Here is a 23,978-nt window from a genome sequence, read left to right as displayed (position 1 = left end):
GATAATTTAGCTCCACAAAGTTTAAATTGTTTCACCTATTTGTCTGATGTCTTTGCAGATTTCTACGAGATCTTCCTCTTCCAAGGTTTTTACTTGCCATCTCACAAAACACATTTTTAGAAACTCTAATAGTTCTACTTCTCTTTTTAGCTTTAAAAAATTCTGCAGACATTTTATATGGAATGAATCCATCCCTCTTGCTGTATTTTACTTGCCTGTGATACGTATTTTGTAACTTTATTTATAGATATTGTATATTATCTTCTTGAACATATGTAAGACATGCACATTAAGTTATCAATAATAAATAAAGCCAATTATTATTAATCACCATCACAGACTATCCTGGTCAGAATAATCCAGGTTGAAGCTTGCTTTTGTTTTGTTTTACAACCTATCAATACTGATCAAACCTTTTTCTGACATAAAAGGAAATGATAAAACCTGGAAAAAACTCTATTTTACTAAATTTGATTAAACAATGTTCTTTTGAATCTTACATTAATATTTTGTTCATAAAATAAAACAAACACAATCAAAAGTTAAGAATTAAAATTTGAATTTGTCTAAGTAAAACTGTATCAGGTTTAACTAGAAACTTTCCATAAGCCAGGAATGATTCATTCTTACACAAAACTAAATCTTATCAAGAGTAGAACTTGATGTAATGATACTATGGAATATTAATTGTATTGACTCAGAGCAAGATCGGACAGTTGGAGGGTGGATGAGACAGGACGGGACAGGCATGGCTAACACTATAAGCTCCAATCCCCATACACTCTTACATGTGTACAATAGACATTGACACCTGACATCGTGGCGTGCCTGTTACTGCAACATCAGGGAAACATCTGTATCATCTGTTATCTGATCAATCTCCTGGTATAGGATTTAAAATTTTTTCATTCTGTTTTGAATTTGATACTGAGTACTGACCTGAAAATCTACAATGTACATATGTAATGTGACCCACTAAATCACTAAGCTGATTTGTGTAATGATATCATGCCATGTCATGTTGTGTTACTTCAAATTTGTCAAATATGGCAGCAAAATGTAGAGCACAAAACAGGGTCAAGGAGGTTGTAGTAAATAGGGAACAATACAGGAAAAACAAGACCATACAATAAAATATAGTCCCCCACTGATATACCACCTCACTGAGGAGAACCCAAAGTATGAACTTCCAGTGACTTATAGTGCTGCTGATAGATCTCTGAAAAACTTTTTCTTTAATATAGGTCAAAGGTCAAGATGTTGATCACAGTGACCTTCTTTGATACAAATGTCACACTAAATCCATACCCCAAGTATGAAGTTTCAGTCTAAAATGCCAATATTAACCCCAAAACTTTGCCACTGAGCAGAGATAAGGATAAGACACATGACAATTTATGTGTGGATGTATGTCACATGCTTGTAAAATCTCATCAATAGGTGTATAGGTTTTACCAAAGTAGACAACGGCCGTCAGAGACAAGTTATGCTCCGGAATTGGGACAAAATTTAAGTATGCAAAATAACAAAGGGCAATAAGAGAGTTATAATTCTTGTGCATTGCTCTCCTACTCGTTGAGATCTATCTACCTAGGAAATTTCATGTTAATACTTCTAGTAGTTCTCCAGACAAAATTTAAATATGAAAAATAACAAAGGGTAATAACTCCTCAATTATGCAAAAGAGAATGATGGTTCTTATGCATTGCACTTCTTGTTGTGATCTATCTACTTATTAAGTTTTATATTGCTACCTCTTGTAGTTTTTGTGTTATGCTGCGGACAAATGATGACTGATGGATGGACAAAGTGGTGACTCTATGCCCTCCCTTTGGGGAGCATAAAAAATCTTCATCTTCATGCTACTGGCCCAATATCATAACCAAGGGCCTCTTGGTTATTTACTGAAAAAAGTTATTTAAAAGATTTTAATGCTTTTGAACCATGTGACCTCGAAAAAAGGGTCAAGGTCACTTATTTGAACAAGCCAGTAAGCCCTTCATCCAATCCTGCTAATGGCCTTATATGAATTAAATGTCAGGCCTCTGGATTTTTGAGAAGGTCTTTATAAATTCCTAGATGCTATGACCTTGACAGAGGGTCAACAAATTTTAACAAAACAACTCCATAACCCACATCCTAGTGTACTCCTGGCCTAACACTATGACCTAGTCCTCTTGGCTTTATAAAATGGGAAAAGTTGATGTAGGAAGGAAGAAAGATGGACCCCCTTGCCATGCTTAAATTTCATTTTGTTGCCCTAGCGAGGTCAAAAGACGAAGATTTACACTTGAGGTGAGCTCCACTTGCATTACCATCCTAGATACCACAATCATCAATGATATTACTACACTTTCTGAAACAAGGATAACCACAGGAACCCCTTAACTCTGCCATCATATAGATAAGGAACACAGATGGAGCATTCCTCCTGAATAAAACCATCTCGAGTCACTATAGTCCCCTTTATCATCAAATAACACTCACACTGCCCCCATTATTTTACCACATCATTCTAGATTGCATTTGAGCACCTAATGAACAATACTTAAATCACAACACCATACAGACAAGCACTCTAAAAAATCTACTTGTCAGAGCTGGCATCAACCCTACAAGCACATGCCTCCTGATTCTTACCCTTGTCAGAAAATTTGCATGGAAGAGACTAGCAAATTCAACAACCAAACAGTCTGGATCAGAAATTCTATTAACTGTGACACTACCAATGCAATCCAAATGATCCGACGTGGAAAATACAGCATCCAATACAAAGGTTGAACATCAAACTTCAGAATTCAATTAAACAGACACTTTGCCAATATCAGGACTAGGAAACTATTCAAATTGCTTTTCTGCGATGTCGATTCCTCAGAACATAATGTTAATAACATCATAATCACTGGCCTCAAAGTCACAGCAAAAAATCTGAAGTCATGATTAAAAACAGAAGAAGCTTTCATTACAAATCTGACAACTACTGATACTGGTGACTTATATATCTGCCATTCCACTGTAATATTTACTTTTACATTTATTTTTCCATAATCTCTGGGTTTTTTAAGTTAAATATGTTGAAAATACCATTGTATCATAAGATAATACACATTAAATCTTGCTATCCCTGTGTTAAAATCCAGTCTGACATTTCTTCCATCTGAATAAATTGTAAATCGCAAGCAAAGAAATCTGATGCAACAAACTATACCTTCGAAACACTCATTATAAACACTTAACCACATAGGATTCATTCCAATCTTTCAAAAGGTGTCAGCTGCGCTTCTACCAAGCACCTGACTAGAATCGAAATTCAGAAATTATGGTATTTGTGTAAATCTTGCTATTATTATTCTACAAACTATATCTATTTTATGAATTGAATGATATCAAGAATATATCACATGATATCTGTGTATGCTCAATATAATTCTATTTATTCTAGGGCATGGGACTAGGTGATAACTTAAGTGTAGGCTACCATCTAGTACTCAGAACATTGACTAATCTATTCCTGATACCAGCCCTCATTACTATTTATAACTTCATTTGTTATGTATTACATCATTAATATTACGTACCTGTATTGTGACTATCACTAAGTAGGGTACCATTAATATTACGTACCTGTATTGTGACTATTACTAAGTAAGGTACCATTAATATTATGTACCTGTATTGTGACTATCACTAAGTAGGGTACCATTAATATTACATACCTGTATTGTGACTATCACTAAGTAAGGTACCATTAATATTACGTACCTGTATTGTGACTATCACTAAGTAAGGTACCATTACATCATTAATATTACATACCTTTATTGTGACTATCACTAAGTAAGGTACCATTAATATTATGTACCTGTATTGTGACTATCACTAAGTAAGGTACCATTAATATTATGTACCTGTATTGTGACTATCACTAAGTAAGGTACCATTACATCATTAATATTACATACCTGTATTGTGACTATCACTAAGTAAGGTACCATTAATATTACGTACCTGTATTGTGACTATCACTAAGTAAGGTACCATTACATCATTAATATTACATACCTGTATTGTGACTATCACTAAGTAAGGTACCATTAATATTACGTACCTGTATTGTGACTATCACTAAGTAAGGTACCATTACATCATTAATATTACATACTTTTATTGTGACTATCACTAAGTAAGGTACCATTAATATTACGTACCTGTATTGTGACTATCACTAAGTAAGGTACCATTAATATAACGTACCTTTATTAAGTATATTATATCTGAATGTTTATGCATCGTATTTCAAATTTGTTATAATAACAACGCATCTAATATTTTGAAACTTGTCAACACTCTTTATTAACCCAGTCAATAACCCAGTACAATGTTTCAGCTTCTACAGCAAGACCGTTTTATTCCTTGTGGAATCCATCTCCTGGGTACCTTAAAACTCTACTGCACTTTGTACATCCAAAGTGTTATTTTCAGTGTAGACAATAGCAAACAGGCATTCAGGAGCTCACTACCATGCTGTGTTAAATTTTAGAGTTGAATCACAAAATAAGTAAACATTGATAAATTTTAGCATGAAGACCAACATGTAGTGTAAGAAAGCCGACTTTAAGGTGAAGTCAGAACAATAGTGTTATCTTTACTGACAAAGATAGATAACAAACACCTGGTATTCTTATACACTGTGTTTGTCTGTCTATTGTGTTGAAAGACTGAGGACAAAATATTACATATCGAGATGATATTACTTCATTTCATTTAACCTGTCAGCAAATGTACACATTGAAGGGACGACAGGTATATACATACATACATAGTAAATATGATATGTACTAGATTAGCTATTGAACTTTAAACAGGGTGAGTTCTATTTTCAATGGTATTACTTGAACAGACCTTGTAAGGTAAGCTGTCATGGAAATCCAATTCACTTTGTGTTCAAAAGGCAGTAACATCCTCTATACTGTATACTGAACCAGTAATTACTTCATTAGCTTTAATCAATTAACGACTTATTACTAAGATGTATTTATATGTTACATATAAACGTTGTATATGACAGTCAGTGAGGTTACTAGAATCTTACATGGTCTGGTTCCAGGGATATCTGAACCAGAGTAAGAGTTTGGCTGGTCAGCACGAGGCTTGCTGAGGTTGACAACAAACTCTTACAAAGATCCATGTCTGATTATTTTTCTGAACAAATTACGGTGATTAAAGAAGAAATCAAATATAAGTAAAGGTAGCTTGATCACAATATAATCGAATATTTGATCAAGCCATCCCTACTAACATTACATCATTTCAGATCATTTTAAATCTCTTAATAAACTCTGGTAAGGAAAATCAAAAAGGGACAAAAAATACAAAAATTCTACCCAGATGCACCTTGATGCCTATTATCATTTGATCTTTATTTGTTCTTTAGAATTTCAATTTTTTCAATTCTTTTCTTTCTTCTGTTTTCGCTCTTATTCCTCAATTCTTAACTAATAATTAATCTACTTTTGAAATTTGAAAAAGACTCATTCAGTACCTCTCATGAAATAGCAATAGCAAATTTTCATGATCAAAATCAAATAAAGCCACCTGTAAGCCATCTTGTTTTTTGATCAACACAAAATCAAATAAAGCAACCTGTTAGCCATCTTGTTTTCTGATCGACACAAAATCAAATAAAGCCACCTGTTAGCCATCTTGTTTTCTTATCAACACAAAATCAGATAAAGCAACCTGTTAGCCATCTTGTTTTCTGATCAACACAAAAACAAATAAAGCAACCTGTTAGCCATCTTGTTTTCTAATCAACACAAAATCAAATAAAGCCACCTGTTAGCCATCTTGTTTTCTGATCAACACAAAATCAAATGAAGCCACCTGTTAGCCATCTTGTTTTCTGATCAACACAAAAACAAATAAAGCCACCTGTTAGCCATCTTGTTTTCTGATCAACACAAAATCAAATAAAGCCACCTGTTAGCCATCTTGTTTTCTAATCAACACAAAATCAAATGGGGACAACCTATGGGACTATGGGGAACCTACATATGAAATTTGAGAAACATCCATCTTGTACTTCTCGAAAAACAGCCATAAAAATCTTTTTATGTCAAAACCCAAGATGCTTTTGGGAATGGTTTATTCACATGTGTATCAGGTATATTTAAGTGTCACACATGTATATCAGGTATGTTTAAGTGTCACACCTGTGTCAGGTATATTTAAGTTTAACATGTGTGTATCAGGTATATTTAAGTGTCACACATGTGTATCAGGTATATTTAAGTGTCACACCTGTGTCCGGTATATTTAAGTGTCACACATGTGTGTCAGGTATGTTTAAGTGTCACACATGTGTCAGGTATATTTAAGTGTCACACCTGTGTATCAGGTATGTTTAAGTGTCACACATGTGTTAGGTATATTTAAGTGTCACACCTGTGTATCAGGTATGTTTAAGTGTCACACATGTGTAGGTATACTTAAGTGTCACATGTGTGTATCAGATATATTTAAGTGACACACATTTGTATCAGGTATATCTAAGTGTCACACATGTGTATCAGGTATCTTTAAGTGTCACATGTGTGTATCACGAGATGGTTTCCATGATGAACAACCTAATCTGTAACAACATCTAAGCTGTTTGATTTTTAAAAATGATAGTGTTTCCCTTTAATATCATGTGCCAAGGTTGTGCTACATAGATGGACAGACAGGCAAGGAGATTCCTAAAACATTACCTCAGGTCCAACATAAGGGGCTTATTACAGGCACCCAAGAAGCCAAAACATTACCTCAGGTCGACTGTAAGGGGCTTATTACAGGTACCCAAGAAACCAAAACATTACCTCAGGTCCAATGTAAGGGGCTTATAACAGTTACCCAAGAAACCAAAACATTACCTCAGGTCCAATGTAAGGGGCTTATCACAGTTACCCAAGAAGGGGCTACAGACCAAAACATTACCTCAGGTCCAATGTAAGGGGCTTATAACAGTTACCCAAGAAACCAAAACATTACCTCAGGTCCAATGTAAGGGGCTTATCACAGTTACCCAAGAAACCAAAACATTACCTCAGGTCCAATGTAAGGGGCTTATAACAGTTACCCAAGAAACCAAAACATTACCTCAGGTCGACTGTAAGGGGCTTATTACAGGTACCCAAGAAACCAAAACATTACCTCAGGTCCAATGTAAGGGGCTTATAACAGTTACCCAAGAAACCAAAACATTACCTCAGGTCCAATGTAAGGGGCTTATCACAGTTACCCAAGAAACCAAAACATTACCTCAGGTCCAATGTAAGGGGCTTATAACAGTTACCCAAGAAACCAAAACATTACCTCAGGTCCAATGTAAGGGGCTTATCACAGTTACCCAAGAAACCAAAACATTACCTCAGGTCCAATGTAAGGGGCTTATAACAGTTACCCAAGAAACCAAAACATTACCTCAGGTCCAATGTAAGGGGCTTATTACAGGTACCCAAGAAACCAAAACATTACCTCAGGTCCAATGTAAGGGGCTTATTACAGGTACCCAAGAAACCAAAACATTACCTCAGGTTCAATGTAAGGGGCTTATCACAGGTACCCAAGAAACCAAAACATTACCTCAGGTTCAATGTAAGGGGCTTATTACAGGTACCCAAGAAACCAAAACATTACCTCAGGTTCAATGTAAGGGGCTTATTACAGGTACCCAAGAAACCAAAACATTACCTCAGGTTCAATGTAAGGGGCTTATTACAGGTACCCAAGAAACCAAAACATTACCTCAGGTTCAATGTAAGGGGCTTATTACAGGCACCCAAGAAGCCAAAACATTACCTCAGGTCCAACATCAGTGGCTTATTAAAGGACTCCAGAGGTCGTAACACTACTGCATGTTCACAGTAATGGGTTCTTACAGGACCCCAGGGGCAAAGACATTACCACAGGTTGAAAGTATGGGGCTTTTCATAGAATAAATTCAAAACATATCGCATTTGTTGGCACTGACACTACATCAGATGTATGTGAATTTCTTACGAAACAACTGACCAATTAATTATGGTTAATTGATAATACTGTGCTCATAAGCCTATATTACCTGTACTTATCTATGCCCATCATGGGTGAGAGGATAAATCTTTGCTACCTAAGAATATAGAAATTACAATACCCTGTCTATCCACCTGTTGCCTCTCAAATACTGGTAACTAGCCGCTAAGTTATATACTTGCTACAAAGTTCACTTTTCTAAAATAAAAAAATGTTCTGAATTATGAAAATTTGTAGTTTGATGTGTCATTCAACACCTTTAACCAGGGAACTTTTGACTGTAAATAGTTCTATAAAAATGTTCTCCCTTTGTGTTTTTATTAGTAAAACAAAGCACAAAGGGAAAAACATTTCCTTCTATATTATTTATCATTGATTCATTAAATATTCAATCCTGTCAAAAATTTGTTCCAACTTCCTGGAAAGCCACATATAACCTGATATCCATTGTTCTACCTTTTATTTATTCAAAAGTCTGTTAACACTTTATTTACGCTCCGAAACACACAGGGTTTTTTCCACGCTAAATCTGTATCATCTATTTTGTCATGTGAGGATCTATAAAATCATTCTACATACACCAGCATTCACTGTAGCTCTTATTGCCTGTAAAAATTATCAACCTGTAACTTGAAAAAGTAAATTGAATGGTTGTTATTCTTAACTGACTAACACATATTACATGATGTTGTATTTTTTTTTTATTTTTTGACTTAATATTGTAAAATGATGCAATTTTAGTGACTGTATTTAAACATTACTAGTATTGTCTATTTGTTGTTAGTTTCAGGATAACACCAAAGCTGTGATGACAGTCTGACTTATCAACATTCACTTGAAGCGAGACCATTTGATTCCAACAAAACATGAGGAAATTTAGGAAAATAGCATATATCATAACAGCATGTCTCCTGCTACAGATTATCACCATGACAACAACAGTTCACGGGGAGGAGAATACCCTTATCTTGGAACCTCGCCAGAAAATTGCAATAGAGGTCGGCAAATCAGGGGAGGTAACCTGTTCACTCCCAGAAGGAGCTAACCAAACGGACACAATTATGTGGTTAAATGAAAATGGGACCAATGTGAATGACCTAAACAGGACACATATAAGAGAAGAGACAGGTGTGCTAAAATTGGAGAAGCTTGTTCTATCTGACACTGGAGACTTCATATGTACCACCAAGTCAAGGGCGTATAACTCTACAATGAATGTCACAGTGTATAACATGCCCGATTATTTCACTGAGGGCATGGTGATCATAGGAATTAACATAGGCCTCATCCTCATTTTCATCGGCTGTGCCACACATCGACTGATTCAAAATAAAAGGAACAAAATGAAAGCCAAAAAAACAAACAGACGAGTGTGAAATTAGAGGGATATTTCAGACTTAAGCTAATTTTATATATTAAACAGATGTGGTAGAATCCTGTATAAAAGGTAACTTAGATATCAAAGCACAAAACAAGTATAGTATACTTTATACATATTATTTCATGTCAATTGACAAAGATGAAAATTTCATACAATCTGGTCTTTTATTCATATAATGAAATTTTAAAGCAGTATTCAGTGTGATTTATTAATATTCAGCGTGATTTTATGTCTGAAATATGAGAAAACTGTTTACCATACTTACATAACAATTACATATATGTAATGTATAACACGTAATCTTTCCATTCAAGGCCAATGATATTAAAGCAATGACAAAAGGAGATCCGTACAACAGATGTATATGATAACTTATGATTGTATCATATGGTTGTGCAGTAGAGCATAGAAGTCACGGGCTGATGACTTAGTATGTGTTTATCACTGTGTACCTTTATGTACGTTTCATGCGATAGAAATTATCATAACCTTCACTACTTCATTGACAGTAAAAGTATAGATTTTTCACATTCAGACCTTAATATAAAAAATAATTATGTTTATCGAAAGACATTTCAATAAACATTTAATTTATTTTAATACATTGACTTTTTAGTCTTTATTTACTATACAATTACCCATAGACAGGGAAGTTTAAGCAGATACATCATCATAACAGACTTCATCATAGAACCTCTTCTGGTGGGTCAGGATTAACAGCAACAGCTTATATAAACAGAATCAGCTAATGTCATTTAAAGTGAACCACAAAATATGATGACTATCACAAATTATTTGTAACTGTATTCAGTTCCTGAATTCTTGTCAATTATTATAATAAATGATTTATTTATCAATCTGGTAAAAATGAGTTTTCATTTAACTTTGAGCAGACACTTCAAATTATTATAAGTAGGGTTGTTAAACGTTCATCGACAGTCAATAAAGAGTTATTTCCCTTGTATAGTTACAATATACCAAAAGGAGGTATCCCCAGCCAAACGTCTATTAAGCTAACTTATACTATAATGCCCTACAAACAAGAGGGGGATGGTCCTTAATAGTGATCTGACAATTAACGAATGGATGGACAAACCACAGAATTCGCTGATGGTGGTCTGACAAATCCAATGAATAGAAGGTTCTGTGTAGTTGCACATTCATGTTACAAAATAACAACTGAGGTAACTGTGTTGAAGTTTTGATCAGACTGAAAAGTAACATCAAATCATCTCTTTCTTTTCATTAAAAAAATCAAACTCTAAAATGAATGAAACATGACAAGAAGTTTAGACAAATTGTTCTGGTTGAGTTTTGTTGAATTTTGGACCAAAGCGTAAAAATAAGATTTGGTCAGGACAATCTCAGGATCACTTCATGCATGTCTGATATTATTGCCACTCCCTGATAATGCTTCTGGCCAAATTTGGTTGAAATACGACTAGGCGTTAAGCAGGAGTAGTGTTTTAAAGAAAAAGCCTATGGACAGTGAACGGCGCAGGACGACCGATGACACACGATAGCAATAGGTCATATTGACCCTTTTGGTCTGATGACCTAAAACGTCTCGCTTCATGGTGTAAGAAATTCAATACTTTACCTTTCAGTTTAGATACCAGCTGCTCTTGTTTATTGAAGCTACAACAAAAAAGAAAAATGTTACAATCAGTGTACATTAATTTGTGTGTCAGTAACAACTCCATGTGAATCAATGATTCAAGTTCAATTCAAGTACATATATGTAACCATAACACTCACATGATGCCAACATGGTACATCTGTAATAGGAGGCACACACAACTAATTTGAAACAAGAGGCCCATGGGCCTTAACAGTCATATGACTATACAGACCTATTATATGAAATAGGGAAAATAGGCCGAAGATAAATTGCTCAACTACACTACAGCTAACAAAGAAGACATTGTTGATTCATCAAGATATTTTCTGTAAAGTTGAAATCATATTCTTAATACATGCACTACACAATTGCCATTACTCCGGACAAATTGTTAGTTGAAAAAGCAACCTATAGGCTCATTATCACAACCTTCAGTCTTTTGGTTATTGAGAAGACGTTGCTTAAGCATTTCAACACATTTTACCCCTGTGACCTTGAAGATTTGTCCTATATCAGCACCCTGGGATTACTGGTTATTGAGAAGAAGTCATTTAAAGATTTGAACATATTTGATCCCTCTGACCTTTCAAGCGCATCAAGGTCATTCCTATTAACCAAGGGTCAAATCAACTTTCTGAATTTAAGAAATTCCCCACTCTCCATGATGTTTCAGAATAAATTCGGTTGAAATCCATTCAAGCATTAAGAAAGAGATGCATTTGAAAGCAAAATCTAGTTCAACTACCCCTTTTAGGGCCCCGCCCCCAAGTCCCTAGGTGTTGAATCAACTTTCTGAATTTATTGAAATTCAAAGTATTAAATAGCTTTTTCAAATCTTCACATTATCATTTCATCTGAAATTCTTGACCTTTCTAAGTTTGTAAAAAAAAACAGGTTACCTGGCCTGAAGTTCCTTTAGGCGTTTATAGTTGTTCTTTCTCTCCTCCTCTGTCCTATCTTTTTCACTGCTTGTTGACTTGGCCAGAGACTCATACTGTTTCCTCACAGCCTGTAAGACCACAAACAACACACTTATCTAAGTCTTATGCTAAAATTCAGGGATACAGACATTGTAAGGTCTGTCTCATATGTACAGTATAGCTGAAACGACATCCCTACACACAGTCAAAGTCTATTATCCTTGAAGGAAGGCAGTACAAAGTCCATTGTCCTATATCATGAACAGTACAAAGTCCATTGTCCTATACCATGAAGGGTACAAAGTCCATTGTCCTATACCATGAACAGTACAACGTCCATTGTCCTATACCATGAACAGTACAAAGTCCATTGTCCTACATGAAGTCCATTGTCCTATACCATGAACCAGTACAAAGTCCATGAACAGTACAAAGTCCATTGTCCTATACTATGGAGAGTACAAAGTCCAGTGTCCTATACCATGAACAGTACAAAGTCCATTGTCCTATACCATGAACAGTACAAAGTCCATTGTCCTATACTTTGGAGAGTATAAAGTCCAGTGTCCTATACCATGATCAGTACAAAGTCCATTGTCCTATACCATGAACAGTACAAAGTCCCAGTGTCCTATACCATGGAGAGTACAAAGTCCAGTGTCCTATACCATGAACAGTACAAAGTCCACAAAGTCCATTGTCCTATACCATGAACAGTACAAAGTCCATACAAAGTCCAGTGTCCTATACCATGAACAGTACAAAGTCCATTGTCCTATACTATGGAGAGTACAAAGTCCAGTGTCCTATACCATGAACAGTACAAAGTCCATTGTCCTATACCATGAACAGTACAAAGTCCATTGTCCTATACTATGGAGAGTACAAAGTCCAGTGTCCTATACCATGAACAGTACAAAGTCCATTGTCCTATACATGAACAATTGTCCTATACCATGTACAAAGTCCATTGTCCTATACTATGGAGAGTACAAAGTCCAGTGTCCTATACCATGAACAGTACAAAGTCCATTGTCCTATACCATGAACAGTACAAAGTCCATTGTCCTATACTATGGAGAGTACAAAGTCCAGTGTCCTATACCATGAACAGTACAAAGTCCATTGTCCTATACCATGAACAGTACAAAGTCCGTTGTCCTATACTATGGAGAGTACAAAGTCCAGTGTCCTATACCATGAACAGTACAAAGTCCATTGTCCTATACCATGAACAGTACAAAGTCCATTGTCTTATACCATGCACAGTACAAAGTCCATTGTCCTATACCATGAACAGTACAAAGTCCACTGTCCTATACTATGGAGAGTACAAAGTCCAGTGTCCTATACCATGAACAGTACAAAATCCATTGTCCTATACTATGGAGAGTACAAAGTCCAGTGTCCTATACCATGAACAGTACAAAGTCCATTGTCCTATACCATGAACAGTACAAAGTCCATTGTCCTATACTATGGAGAGTACAAAGTCCAGTGTCCTATACCATGAACAGTACAAAGTCCATTGTCCTATACCATGAACAGTACAACGTCCATTGTCCTATACCATGAACAGTACAAAGTCCATTGTCCTATACCATGAACAGTACAACGTCCATTGTCCTATACCATGAACAGTACAAAGTCCATTGTCCTATACCATGAACAGTACAAAGTCCATTGTCCTATACTATGGAGAGTACAAAGTCCAGTGTCCTATACCATGAACAGTACAAAGTCCGTTGTCTTATACCATGAACAGTACAAAGTCCATTGTCCTATACTATGGAGAGTACAAAGTCCAGTGTCCTATACCATGAACAGTACAAAGTCCATTGTCCTATACTATGGAGAGTACAAAGTCCAGTGTCCTATACCATGAACAGTACAAAGTCCATTGTCCTATACCATGAACAGTACAAAGTCCATTGTCCTATACTATGGAGAGTACAAAGTCCAGTGTCCTATACCATGAACAGTACAAAGTCCATTGTCCTATACTATGGAGAGTACAAAGTCCAGTGTCCTATACCATGAACAGTACAAAGTCCATTGTCCTATACCATGAACAGTACAAAGTCCATTGTCCTATACTATGGAGAGTACAAAGTCCAGTGTCCTATACCATGAACAGTACAAAGTCCATTGTCCTATACCATGAACAGTACAAAGTCCATTGTCTTATACCATGCACAGTACAAAGTCCATTGTCCTATACCATGAACAGTACAAAGTCCACTGTCCTATACTATGGAGAGTACAAAGTCCAGTGTCCTATACCATGAACAGTACAAAGTCCACTGTCCTATACTATGGAGAGTACAACGTCCATTGTCCTATACCATGAACAGTACAAAGTCCATTGTCCTATACTATGGAGAGTACAAAGTCCAGTGTCCTATACCATGAACAGTACAAAGTCCATTGTCTTATACCATGAACAGTACAAAGTCCATTGTCCTATACTATGGAGAGTACAAAGTCCAGTGTCCTATACCATGAATAGTACAAAGTCCATTGTCCTATACTATGGAGAGTACAAAGTCCAGTGTCCTATACCATGAACAGTACAAAGTCCATTGTCCTATACCATGAACAGTACAAAGTCCATTGTCCTATACTATGGAGAGTACAAAGTCCAGTGTCCTATACCATGAACAGTACAAAGTCCATTGTCCTATACCATGAACAGTACAAAGTCCATTGTCCTATACTATGGAGAGTACAAAGTCCAGTGTCCTATACCATGAACAGTACAAAGTCCATTGTCCTATACCATGAACAGTACAAAGTCTGTTGTCCTATACTATGGAGAGTACAAAGTCCAGTGTCCTATACCATGAACAGTACAAAGTCCATTGTCCTATACCATGAACAGTACAAAGTCCATTGTCCTATACTATGGAGAGTACAAAGTCCAGTGTCCTATACCATGAACAGTACAAAGTCCATTGTCCTATACCATGAACAGTACAAAGTCCATTGTCCTATACTATGGAGAGTACAAAGTCCAGTGTCCTATACCATGAACAGTACAAAGTCCATTGTCCTATACCATGAACAGTACAAAGTCCGTTGTCCTATACTATGGAGAGTACAAAGTCCAGTGTCCTATACCATGAACAGTACAAAGTCCATTGTCCTATACCATGAACAGTACAAAGTCCATTGTCTTATACCATGCACAGTACAAAGTCCATTGTCCTATACCATGAACAGTACAAAGTCCACTGTCCTATACTATGGAGAGTACAAAGTCCAGTGTCCTATACCATGAACAGTACAAAATCCATTGTCCTATACTATGGAGAGTACAAAGTCCAGTGTCCTATACCATGAACAGTACAAAGTCCATTGTCCTATACCATGAACAGTACAAAGTCCATTGTCCTATACTATGGAGAGTACAAAGTCCAGTGTCCTATACCATGAACAGTACAAAGTCCATTGTCCTATACCATGAACAGTACAACGTCCATTGTCCTATACCATGAACAGTACAAAGTCCATTGTCCTATACCATGAACAGTACAACGTCCATTGTCCTATACCATGAACAGTACAAAGTCCATTGTCCTATACCATGAACAGTACAAAGTCCATTGTCCTATACTATGGAGAGTACAAAGTCCAGTGTCCTATACCATGAACAGTACAAAGTCCATTGTCTTATACCATGAACAGTACAAAGTCCATTGTCCTATACTATGGAGAGTACAAAGTCCAGTGTCCTATACCATGAACAGTACAAAGTCCATTGTCCTATACTATGGAGAGTACAAAGTCCAGTGTCCTATACCATGAACAGTACAAAGTCCATTGTCCTATACCATGAACAGTACAAAGTCCATTGTCCTATACTATGGAGAGTACAAAGTCCAGTGTCCTATACCATGAACAGTACAAAGTCCATTGTCCTATACTATGGAGAGTACAAAGTCCAGTGTCCTATACCATGAACAGTACAAAGTCCATTGTCCTATACCATGAACAGTACAAAGTCCATTGTCCTATACTATGGAGAGTACAAAGTCCAGTGTCCTATACCATGAACAGTACAAAGTCCATTGTCCTATACCATGAACAGTACAAAGTCCATTGTCCTATACTATGGAGAGTACAAAGTCCATTGTCCTATACCATGAACAGTACAAAGTCCGTTGTCCTATACTATGGAGAGTACAAAGTCCAGTGTCCTATACCATGAACAGTACAAAGTCCATTGTCCTATACCATGAACAGTACAAAGTCCATTGTCTTATACCATGCACAGTACAAAGTCCATTGTCCTATACCATGAACAGTACAAAGTCCACTGTCCTATACTATGGAGAGTACAAAGTCCAGTGTCCTATACCATGAAGGGTACAAAGTCCATTGTCCTATACCATGAACAGTACAACGTCCATTGTCCTATACTATGGAGAGTACAAAGTCCAGTGTCCTATACCATGAACAGTACAAAGTCCATTGTCCTATACCATGAACAGTACAAAGTCCATTGTCCTATACTATGGAGAGTACAAAGTCCAGTGTCCTATACCATGAACAGTACAAAGTCCATTGTCCTATACCATGAACAGTACAAAGTCCATTGTCTTATACCATGCACAGTACAAAGTCCATTGTCCTATACCATGAACAGTACGAAGTCCACTGTCCTATACTATGGAGAGTACAAAGTCCAGTGTCCTATACCATGAAGGGTACAAAGTCCATTGTCCTATACCATGAACAGTACAACGTCCATTGTCCTATACCATGAACAGTACAAAGTCCATTGTCCTATACTATGGAGAGTACAAAGTCCAGTGTCCTATACCATGAACAGTACAAAGTCCATTGTCTTATACCATGAACAGTACAAAGTCCATTGTCTTATACTATGGAGAGTACAAAGTCCAGTGTCCTATACCATGAATAGTACAAAGTCCATTGTCCTATACTATGGAGAGTACAAAGTCCAGTGTCCTATACCATGAACAGTACAAAGTCCATTGTCCTATACCATGAACAGTACAAAGTCCATTGTCCTATACTATGGAGAGTACAAAGTCCAGTGTCCTATACCATGAACAGTACAAAGTCCATTGTCCTATACCATGAACAGTACAAAGTCCATTGTCTTATACCATGCACAGTACAAAGTCCATTGTCCTATACCATGAACAGTACAAAGTCCATTGTCCTATACCATGAACAGTACAAAGTCCATTGTCTTATACCATGCACAGTACAAAGTCCATTGTCCTATACCATGAACAGTACAAAGTCCATTGTCCTATACTATGGAGAGTACAAAGTCCAGTGTCCTATACCATGAACAGTACAAAGTCCATTGTCTTATACCATGAACAGTACAAAGTCCATTGTCCTATACTATGGAGAGTACAAAGTCAAGTGTCCTATACCATGAACAGTACAAAGTCCATTGTCCTATACTATGGAGAGTACAAAGTCCAGTGTCCTATACCATGAACAGTACAAAGTCCATTGTCCTATACCATGAACAGTACAAAGTCCATTGTCCTATACTATGGAGAGTACAAAGTCCAGTGTCCTATACCATGAACAGTACAAAGTCCATTGTCCTATACCATGAACAGTACAAAGTCCATTGTCCTATACTATGGAGAGTACAAAGTCCAGTGTCCTATACCATGAACAGTACAAAGTCCATTGTCCTATACCATGAACAGTACAAAGTCCATTGTCCTATACTATGGAGAGTACAAAGTCCATTGTCCTATACCATGAACAGTACAAAGTCCATTGTCCTATACTATGGAGAGTACAAAGTCCAGTGTCCTATACCATGAACAGTACAAAGTCCATTGTCCTATACCATGAACAGTACAAAGTCCATTGTCCTATACCATGAAGGGTACAAAGTCAATTGTCCTATACTATGAAGAGTGCAAAGGCCAATGTCCTAGAATGCAGACAGTACAAAGTCTTTGATCCTAGGACATCAACAGTAAAACATCCATTGCCTTTGAACCACATAAATAGTTCATCTTCCTTGGAAACTGACAGCACAAGTCCATACTCTTAGGACACAGCACAAAGTATATATTTAGTATATTATATTGTCACCATGGATATAGACAATGTGAGATAGATCATTGACGTAAATGTATATAGTTACCATGGATGCTGTCAGTTTATCTTGCAGAGTTTGAATCTCCATCATTTTCTGTTTCACTTCAATCTCAAGGGCATGCTTGGCCTAAAAAAAAAGATTTAAGGGGTAAAGAAATTAAACACTGCAGTTTTTGGTTCATCATCAAAATCAAGACTGGTAAGACAGATATCCTTATTTATATGAAATTCAAGTGAAACATACACACAATGTTAGTGCTTGATATGCAGCAGTGATAGATAGGATCATTTCAAAAGTAAGGCGAACAAAATTTAATCATTTAATTTGTAAATGCAGCAATCAGTAACTGAGATCCAAGTGAATTAGGAATAATTTTAGCCCATTCCCACCACTACACAAACCAAATACACCTAGGATGTGATTAAGAACAGACTGTATGAAATCTCCATAAAACGTTGACTCCAACACATTTTCAGCACTTGTTGGTTTACCTTTTTCAGTGGCTCAATTTGCTGCAGTGAACTACTCAGCTGTACATTCAGTGTACTGGACTCTCTAAAAAGGAATCGTGTGGCACAAAATGAAATGATAAATTAACTTTTCAATTACTTATCTAAAACGTTCACCTCTAGCATTAATACAGTTATCGACAGTTACACACATTGATCATAATCAACCCCTCAAGATAGCGAACAACATTTCTGCATAAGAGTAATTTTAGGTATCCATTTCAAAACTTCATTTAGTGTCATTTCCTTTTACAAAAGTTGCTAGGTTGTAAACAAACAGAAACATGAGGACACATTAGATATCTGCCACTTAAACCAGTTATCTGTTTCTAATACCACAGTTATCTGCCCCTTAAACAAGAGTTATCTGCCCCTTAAATCAAAAGTACATTGTATCTGTCCCTTCAACCAACATAACAACTGGATCAGACTCAACAGAATGGTAGAAGATGAAAAATATTTTTGTAGCAACATCAAGACATACTCTTTAACTTATATTTATCAGAAACTGCTGAACGTGTTAATGCTATTCCAAACTTCCATTCCCAGTTATCTTCCAAGCTGGTTTACATAACATTATTTTTTCATAATCTGAGATTTATTTACAATTATTACCTTAAAATTTATCTAGCAATATCTCAAGTAAATGTTCAATTCAATAGGATCTACAAGTAATATTTACATACCTCTCACCATACTCCAAATATTTACATACCTCTGACCTTGATCCAAATAATTACATACCTCTGACCTTTATCCAAATATTTACATACTCTGACCTTGCTCTATATATTTACATGCCTCTGACCTTGCTCTAAATATTTACATACCTTTGACCTTGCTCCAAGTAATTACATACCTCTGACCTTTATCTGAATATTTACATAGCTTTGACCTTATTTAAAATATTTACATACCTCTGACCTTGCTCTAAATATTTACATACCTCTGACCTTTATCCAAATATTTACATACCTCAGACATTCATCCAAATATTTACATACTCTGACCTTGCTCTATATATTTACATGTCTCTGACCTTGCTACAAATATTTACATACCTCTGAACTTGTTCCAATTTCTTTGTCAGGTCTTCCATTGTTTTGCTTTGTGTATCATGATGTAGGTATCAGTCAAGTTAAATAAGTTCAATCTTTACAACAAAATCATGAATGTTTCTTTATAACAAATGTCTTTGAATGGTTAAAATGAATTCACTTCTTTTGATGTCAACAGACTAATTCATTTCAAGCACCAAAAGTGTACTGACTAAACAAACAACAGAACTAAAAACAACAACAATACAAAACTACAAAAAAAAAACCTACCGACTCAAGGACTTTAGTCGCTGCCGGAGTTTTATAAAAACTAACGTTTTAGTTAATATATATACATAACATTTAATATATGTCAAAGAACTCATGTTATTTACAGAGGAACATAACTTCCCTGTACATGTGTATGTAATGCAAAAGTAAAAGAACTTTCCATGTTAATAATTCTAATTAAGTTTAAATTATTTCAAATGGAAACAAATTATACTTAAAACTTTAAAGTTCCTATATAAACTTATAGTAAATATTGCCCTTCCCCTTAAATAAATGTGTGATGACAGTGACTTCCCTTTCTTATTAAGATTTAAACATTTCTCTGAAGGAATAGCCATAATAATAATTCACTGTCAAATCCAGTACTTCTCAAGAAATAGCGATGACAAACTTTCTTTGTTGAAATCGGAGATAGTAAACTGATGACCAATTATTTTCAGTCCCAAAATTTAATGGGCACAACTTAAAACCAAGGGGAATCTACCTATGAAATTTGTGAAAGATCCAACCAGCTCTTATCAAGAAATTACAATAACGAAAGTTGTCTATAGATGGATGACAGATGTAGATTGCTTTGAACAAAAGTAAGCTTGAATTTTATAATGACAAATGTGACTGTCTTGCTTTTAAATTTGTCTGAAACTCAATATCATTGGTGCTATATTTACATGGTTACCTGAACAATATAACATGCCATTAACACAAATGCATTTAATTTAAATAAAAATTAAGCCGTCTCAACAAAATTCTATGAATAATTTATCCAATGGATAAATGCTTGTAAGCGTAGGACCTAAATTAAGCCCTAAGTACATTCATCTTCCAAGGATATCGACTTCATAATTGAACATAGGTTATGATATATCTATCTAATCCCCAAAAAGACATTATCTTTGTGAAATCAACTTCATGATTCACACAAACTAAATTCCTATTACTAACTTATTTTCTTGTGAGATTAACTTCATAATTCAACACAGGTTATTGTACAAAGACATTTATCTAAAGACCACAATAAACCTTACAAGGTTCAAATATATAAATGTCACAATAACTAAAAATCATCTTCCTCTGTGTCCATCTTCACAGCTCATCAACGGTAATCAATAAACTTAAGAAAAAATCCTAACAAAAACAAGAGTTACCTCTCTTGTATCATTGTGACTACTTGATTCCACTCTACTCGAGTACTTTGAAAAAAAAGCAACTCATTTTCATACTGAATGTCACATGTCACGACAGTAGCAATAAACAACAAACAAATATGACAACATTGTTTCTTATCTAGAATAATGTAATACTGCCGTGCGGAAAAGTTCAACACATATCTTCCGAAAGTAACTATAATGAACGATTCTACCAAGGCTTGGCAACTAAACCATTCAGTAAAGGTAACATTTTGACATATTGTTATATAACATATTTTACAAAAAATATTTACCAGGTTATCCACAGTCATAACACCATATTATGGTGAAAGTATCCCAACTTCATAAACAAATTGTTTTGAGTGACTAAGTTCAAAACAAGAGGTCAAGGTCAAACACCATTGTTACAAATTCATGATGTGTTGTAAACTTTAAGACACTTATCAAAGCATTGAAGCACCTAGTGCATGCAGAAAGTAAAAGATGATATGTAAAGGGAATTAACTTGTAACAGAATTTGATAAAAAGGATATCTTCACATTTGGCCTTATATTTCTTGATCAACAAGCTGAAACAAAGACAAAAGACTTTAAAGAATTTATAAAAGATCAATTATAGGTAAGTAAATGATTCTATAAACATGTAAATATAAAGAAAATATTTGACCTACAATTTGAATTACAGATAATTAAAAGATACAAAGTGAACCAAAAGAAGATACTTAATTCATTTTGATAAATATGTTTCCAAAATTCTATCTGATTGGTAATAGAAGCTCAAAAGAGAAAGAAAAATCTTAACTTACTCAGTAGAAATCACCTTCTTTTTTAATGTGCTATAATTCAGGGAGTGCTCCTGCTGCAGTTTTTGGAGTTCCTGAAAACAAACAAGAGCCCTATGTACCTCAACTGTCATCTGATTATACACATGATGAAGAACTTAATATGATATATATGTAATAGCAGTTGTACATGTTCCAGGGGTGCAGAGTGCAAAAGTGAACATAAACCCTGGAGTATCGAGGATGATTTCAATAGTAAAGGCATAGAAGAGGTTCTTGTCATCTGACAACAAGGTATGGATTTATTTATTGTTACTTTACATCCTATCAACAGCCAGGGTTATTTAAGGACGTGCCAGATTTGGATGGTTAAGGAAAGCCATTGACCAGCGGCCAGTACCTGGCGACTGCCCCACGTAGGTCTAGAACCCCCAACCCAGAGGTGGAGGGCTAGTTATAAAGATGGTCAGACGCCTTAGCCACTCAACCTCCACACCCCCTATCTGACTACAAATATAGAAGACCTACCAGCAGTAGTAGAAAACTGAACAGTTATTAAATTATTAAACCAGTTCAGAATATTTTAGCAGAAAAGACAAAAGAGCACTGTTCATTTCAGCTGCTTAACATTACAACAGAATATCAGATCAATGGGACCAGTGAAACTTGAGAAGCTTCAAGATGACATGGCAGTGATATTGGATTTCAGACTGACTTGAAAAATAAGAACATTTGTATTGGTCACGACTGGACAATCTCAGGAACTTTTCAGACAAGTGTTGGTCACAACTGGACAATCTCAGGAACTTTTCAGACAAGTTTTGGTCACGACTGGACAATCTCAGGAACATTTCAGACAAGTTTTAACTAAATCCCACTGGTGCAGCTTTTGAAGAAGTTTAAAATGTAAAAACGTTTATGCACAGTGCATGGCAACAAACAATGCATTCTAAGGTCACCTAAAAATTCAATATTTTAGATATTTAACTCATTTAAGAAATAATAGTTGTTTCTGATCTGAGGTCAGCACAAAAGTAAAGAATGACCAGAGTATGGTTCATTTCATCATTTCTAAAGCCACTCAGTATCAGATTGGAAGGAAAAGAATACGGAATAAGGTTGGTTTAAAAAATTATCCTATTATGCTTCTTTAATTATAATTTTATGCCAAGAATGAATTGCAAATGCCCCCAAATAAGAAGTTCAAGTGACTGGAAATGTAGGGTTCAGACAAAGTTTTTTTTAATGTAGGTCAAGGTCAAAATAATCCGAATGACTTTTAATTAATTTGATACATGAAATATTCCCTTACCATGGTGTACCCAAAACCCAAGTATGAAGTTCCAGTGACAAGCAAACACAATCTTAATTACAACGAGTACTTTCTCCAAACTTGAAAAGATGGTCATCTTTTTGTTATTATGATTATGTTAGCTGATTTCTGAAGCAATCAGCTTTCACTAAAACAAACAGGAACTTAAAGATGCATCTATACAATTGCATTCCTATCTGGGGCTTTCCAGTCAATCAATACCTGCTTGAGGACCTTGCATTGATCACACCAGATGTTTTCATTCTCTGTTGATGCGACAAATTCAAAGTCCAGACCCTGAAGGTCAACGAGTGCATCATTTGTTTGTCCTCCAGTGTCTTTGGGGACAGAACCCCCACTCTCGGCATCCATTCTCTCTTCCTGTCCTGCTCTTCATGCACTGACAACATCAGCTTAAATCTACATACTGAAACATAAATAGGAGAATATCTTTACCATATAATATGTATTCTGGACTTATCTGCTGGAGACCTGTTTTCTGTCTCTTGACACTAACTCACTTGCTCCACTTGATAAAGACCTCACGCTCTTCCTTTATAAACATGTAAGTTTTGGTATGAACCCTCTCAGCATTATAACTATTTGTTTTGTTGTAATTGTAAGATATACATTAGACATGTCATTTCATCCTTTACTCTGTTGGCTGGCATAGCATTCAGTATATACTGTGTGAACAAATATTTTTGCAGGGAATTCATTTTACTTGAATTGTAAGTACTGTAAATGCACAAATTTAAAAGTCCAAAAAAGGACAAACAATTAAAATTGATACAGATAATAATACTAGTGGATTTTTTAG

The 23,978-nt window shown here is 35.6% G+C and overlaps 1 protein-coding gene across 1 annotated transcript in view; it reads right to left on the bottom strand.

Annotated features, from left to right (window-relative positions):
* Positions 1-23,552, bottom strand: part of LOC132548981 (uncharacterized) — a 54,434-nt gene extending 30,882 nt beyond the window's left edge. Inside the window, 8 exon segments of the mRNA XM_060212886.1 lie at positions 11,034-11,071; positions 11,954-12,063; positions 18,126-18,206; positions 18,572-18,635; positions 19,651-19,711; positions 21,599-21,633; positions 21,871-21,941; positions 23,381-23,552. Of these exon segments, the coding sequence (XP_060068869.1) occupies positions 11,034-11,071; positions 11,954-12,063; positions 18,126-18,206; positions 18,572-18,635; positions 19,651-19,711; positions 21,599-21,633; positions 21,871-21,941; positions 23,381-23,530 (610 nt within the window). The 5' untranslated portion in view covers positions 23,531-23,552.
* Positions 23,553-23,978: the final 426 nt, after the last annotated feature.

Source organism: Ylistrum balloti, unplaced genomic scaffold, assembly GCF_031769215.1.
Source record: "Ylistrum balloti isolate Yb309-2 unplaced genomic scaffold, AGI_CSIRO_Ybal_v1 Utg369618, whole genome shotgun sequence".
Classification (NCBI taxonomy): domain Eukaryota; kingdom Metazoa; phylum Mollusca; class Bivalvia; order Pectinida; family Pectinidae; genus Ylistrum; species Ylistrum balloti.
Note: the sequence above shows the minus strand (reverse complement) of the source record. Positions and strands in the feature narration are given on the sequence as shown.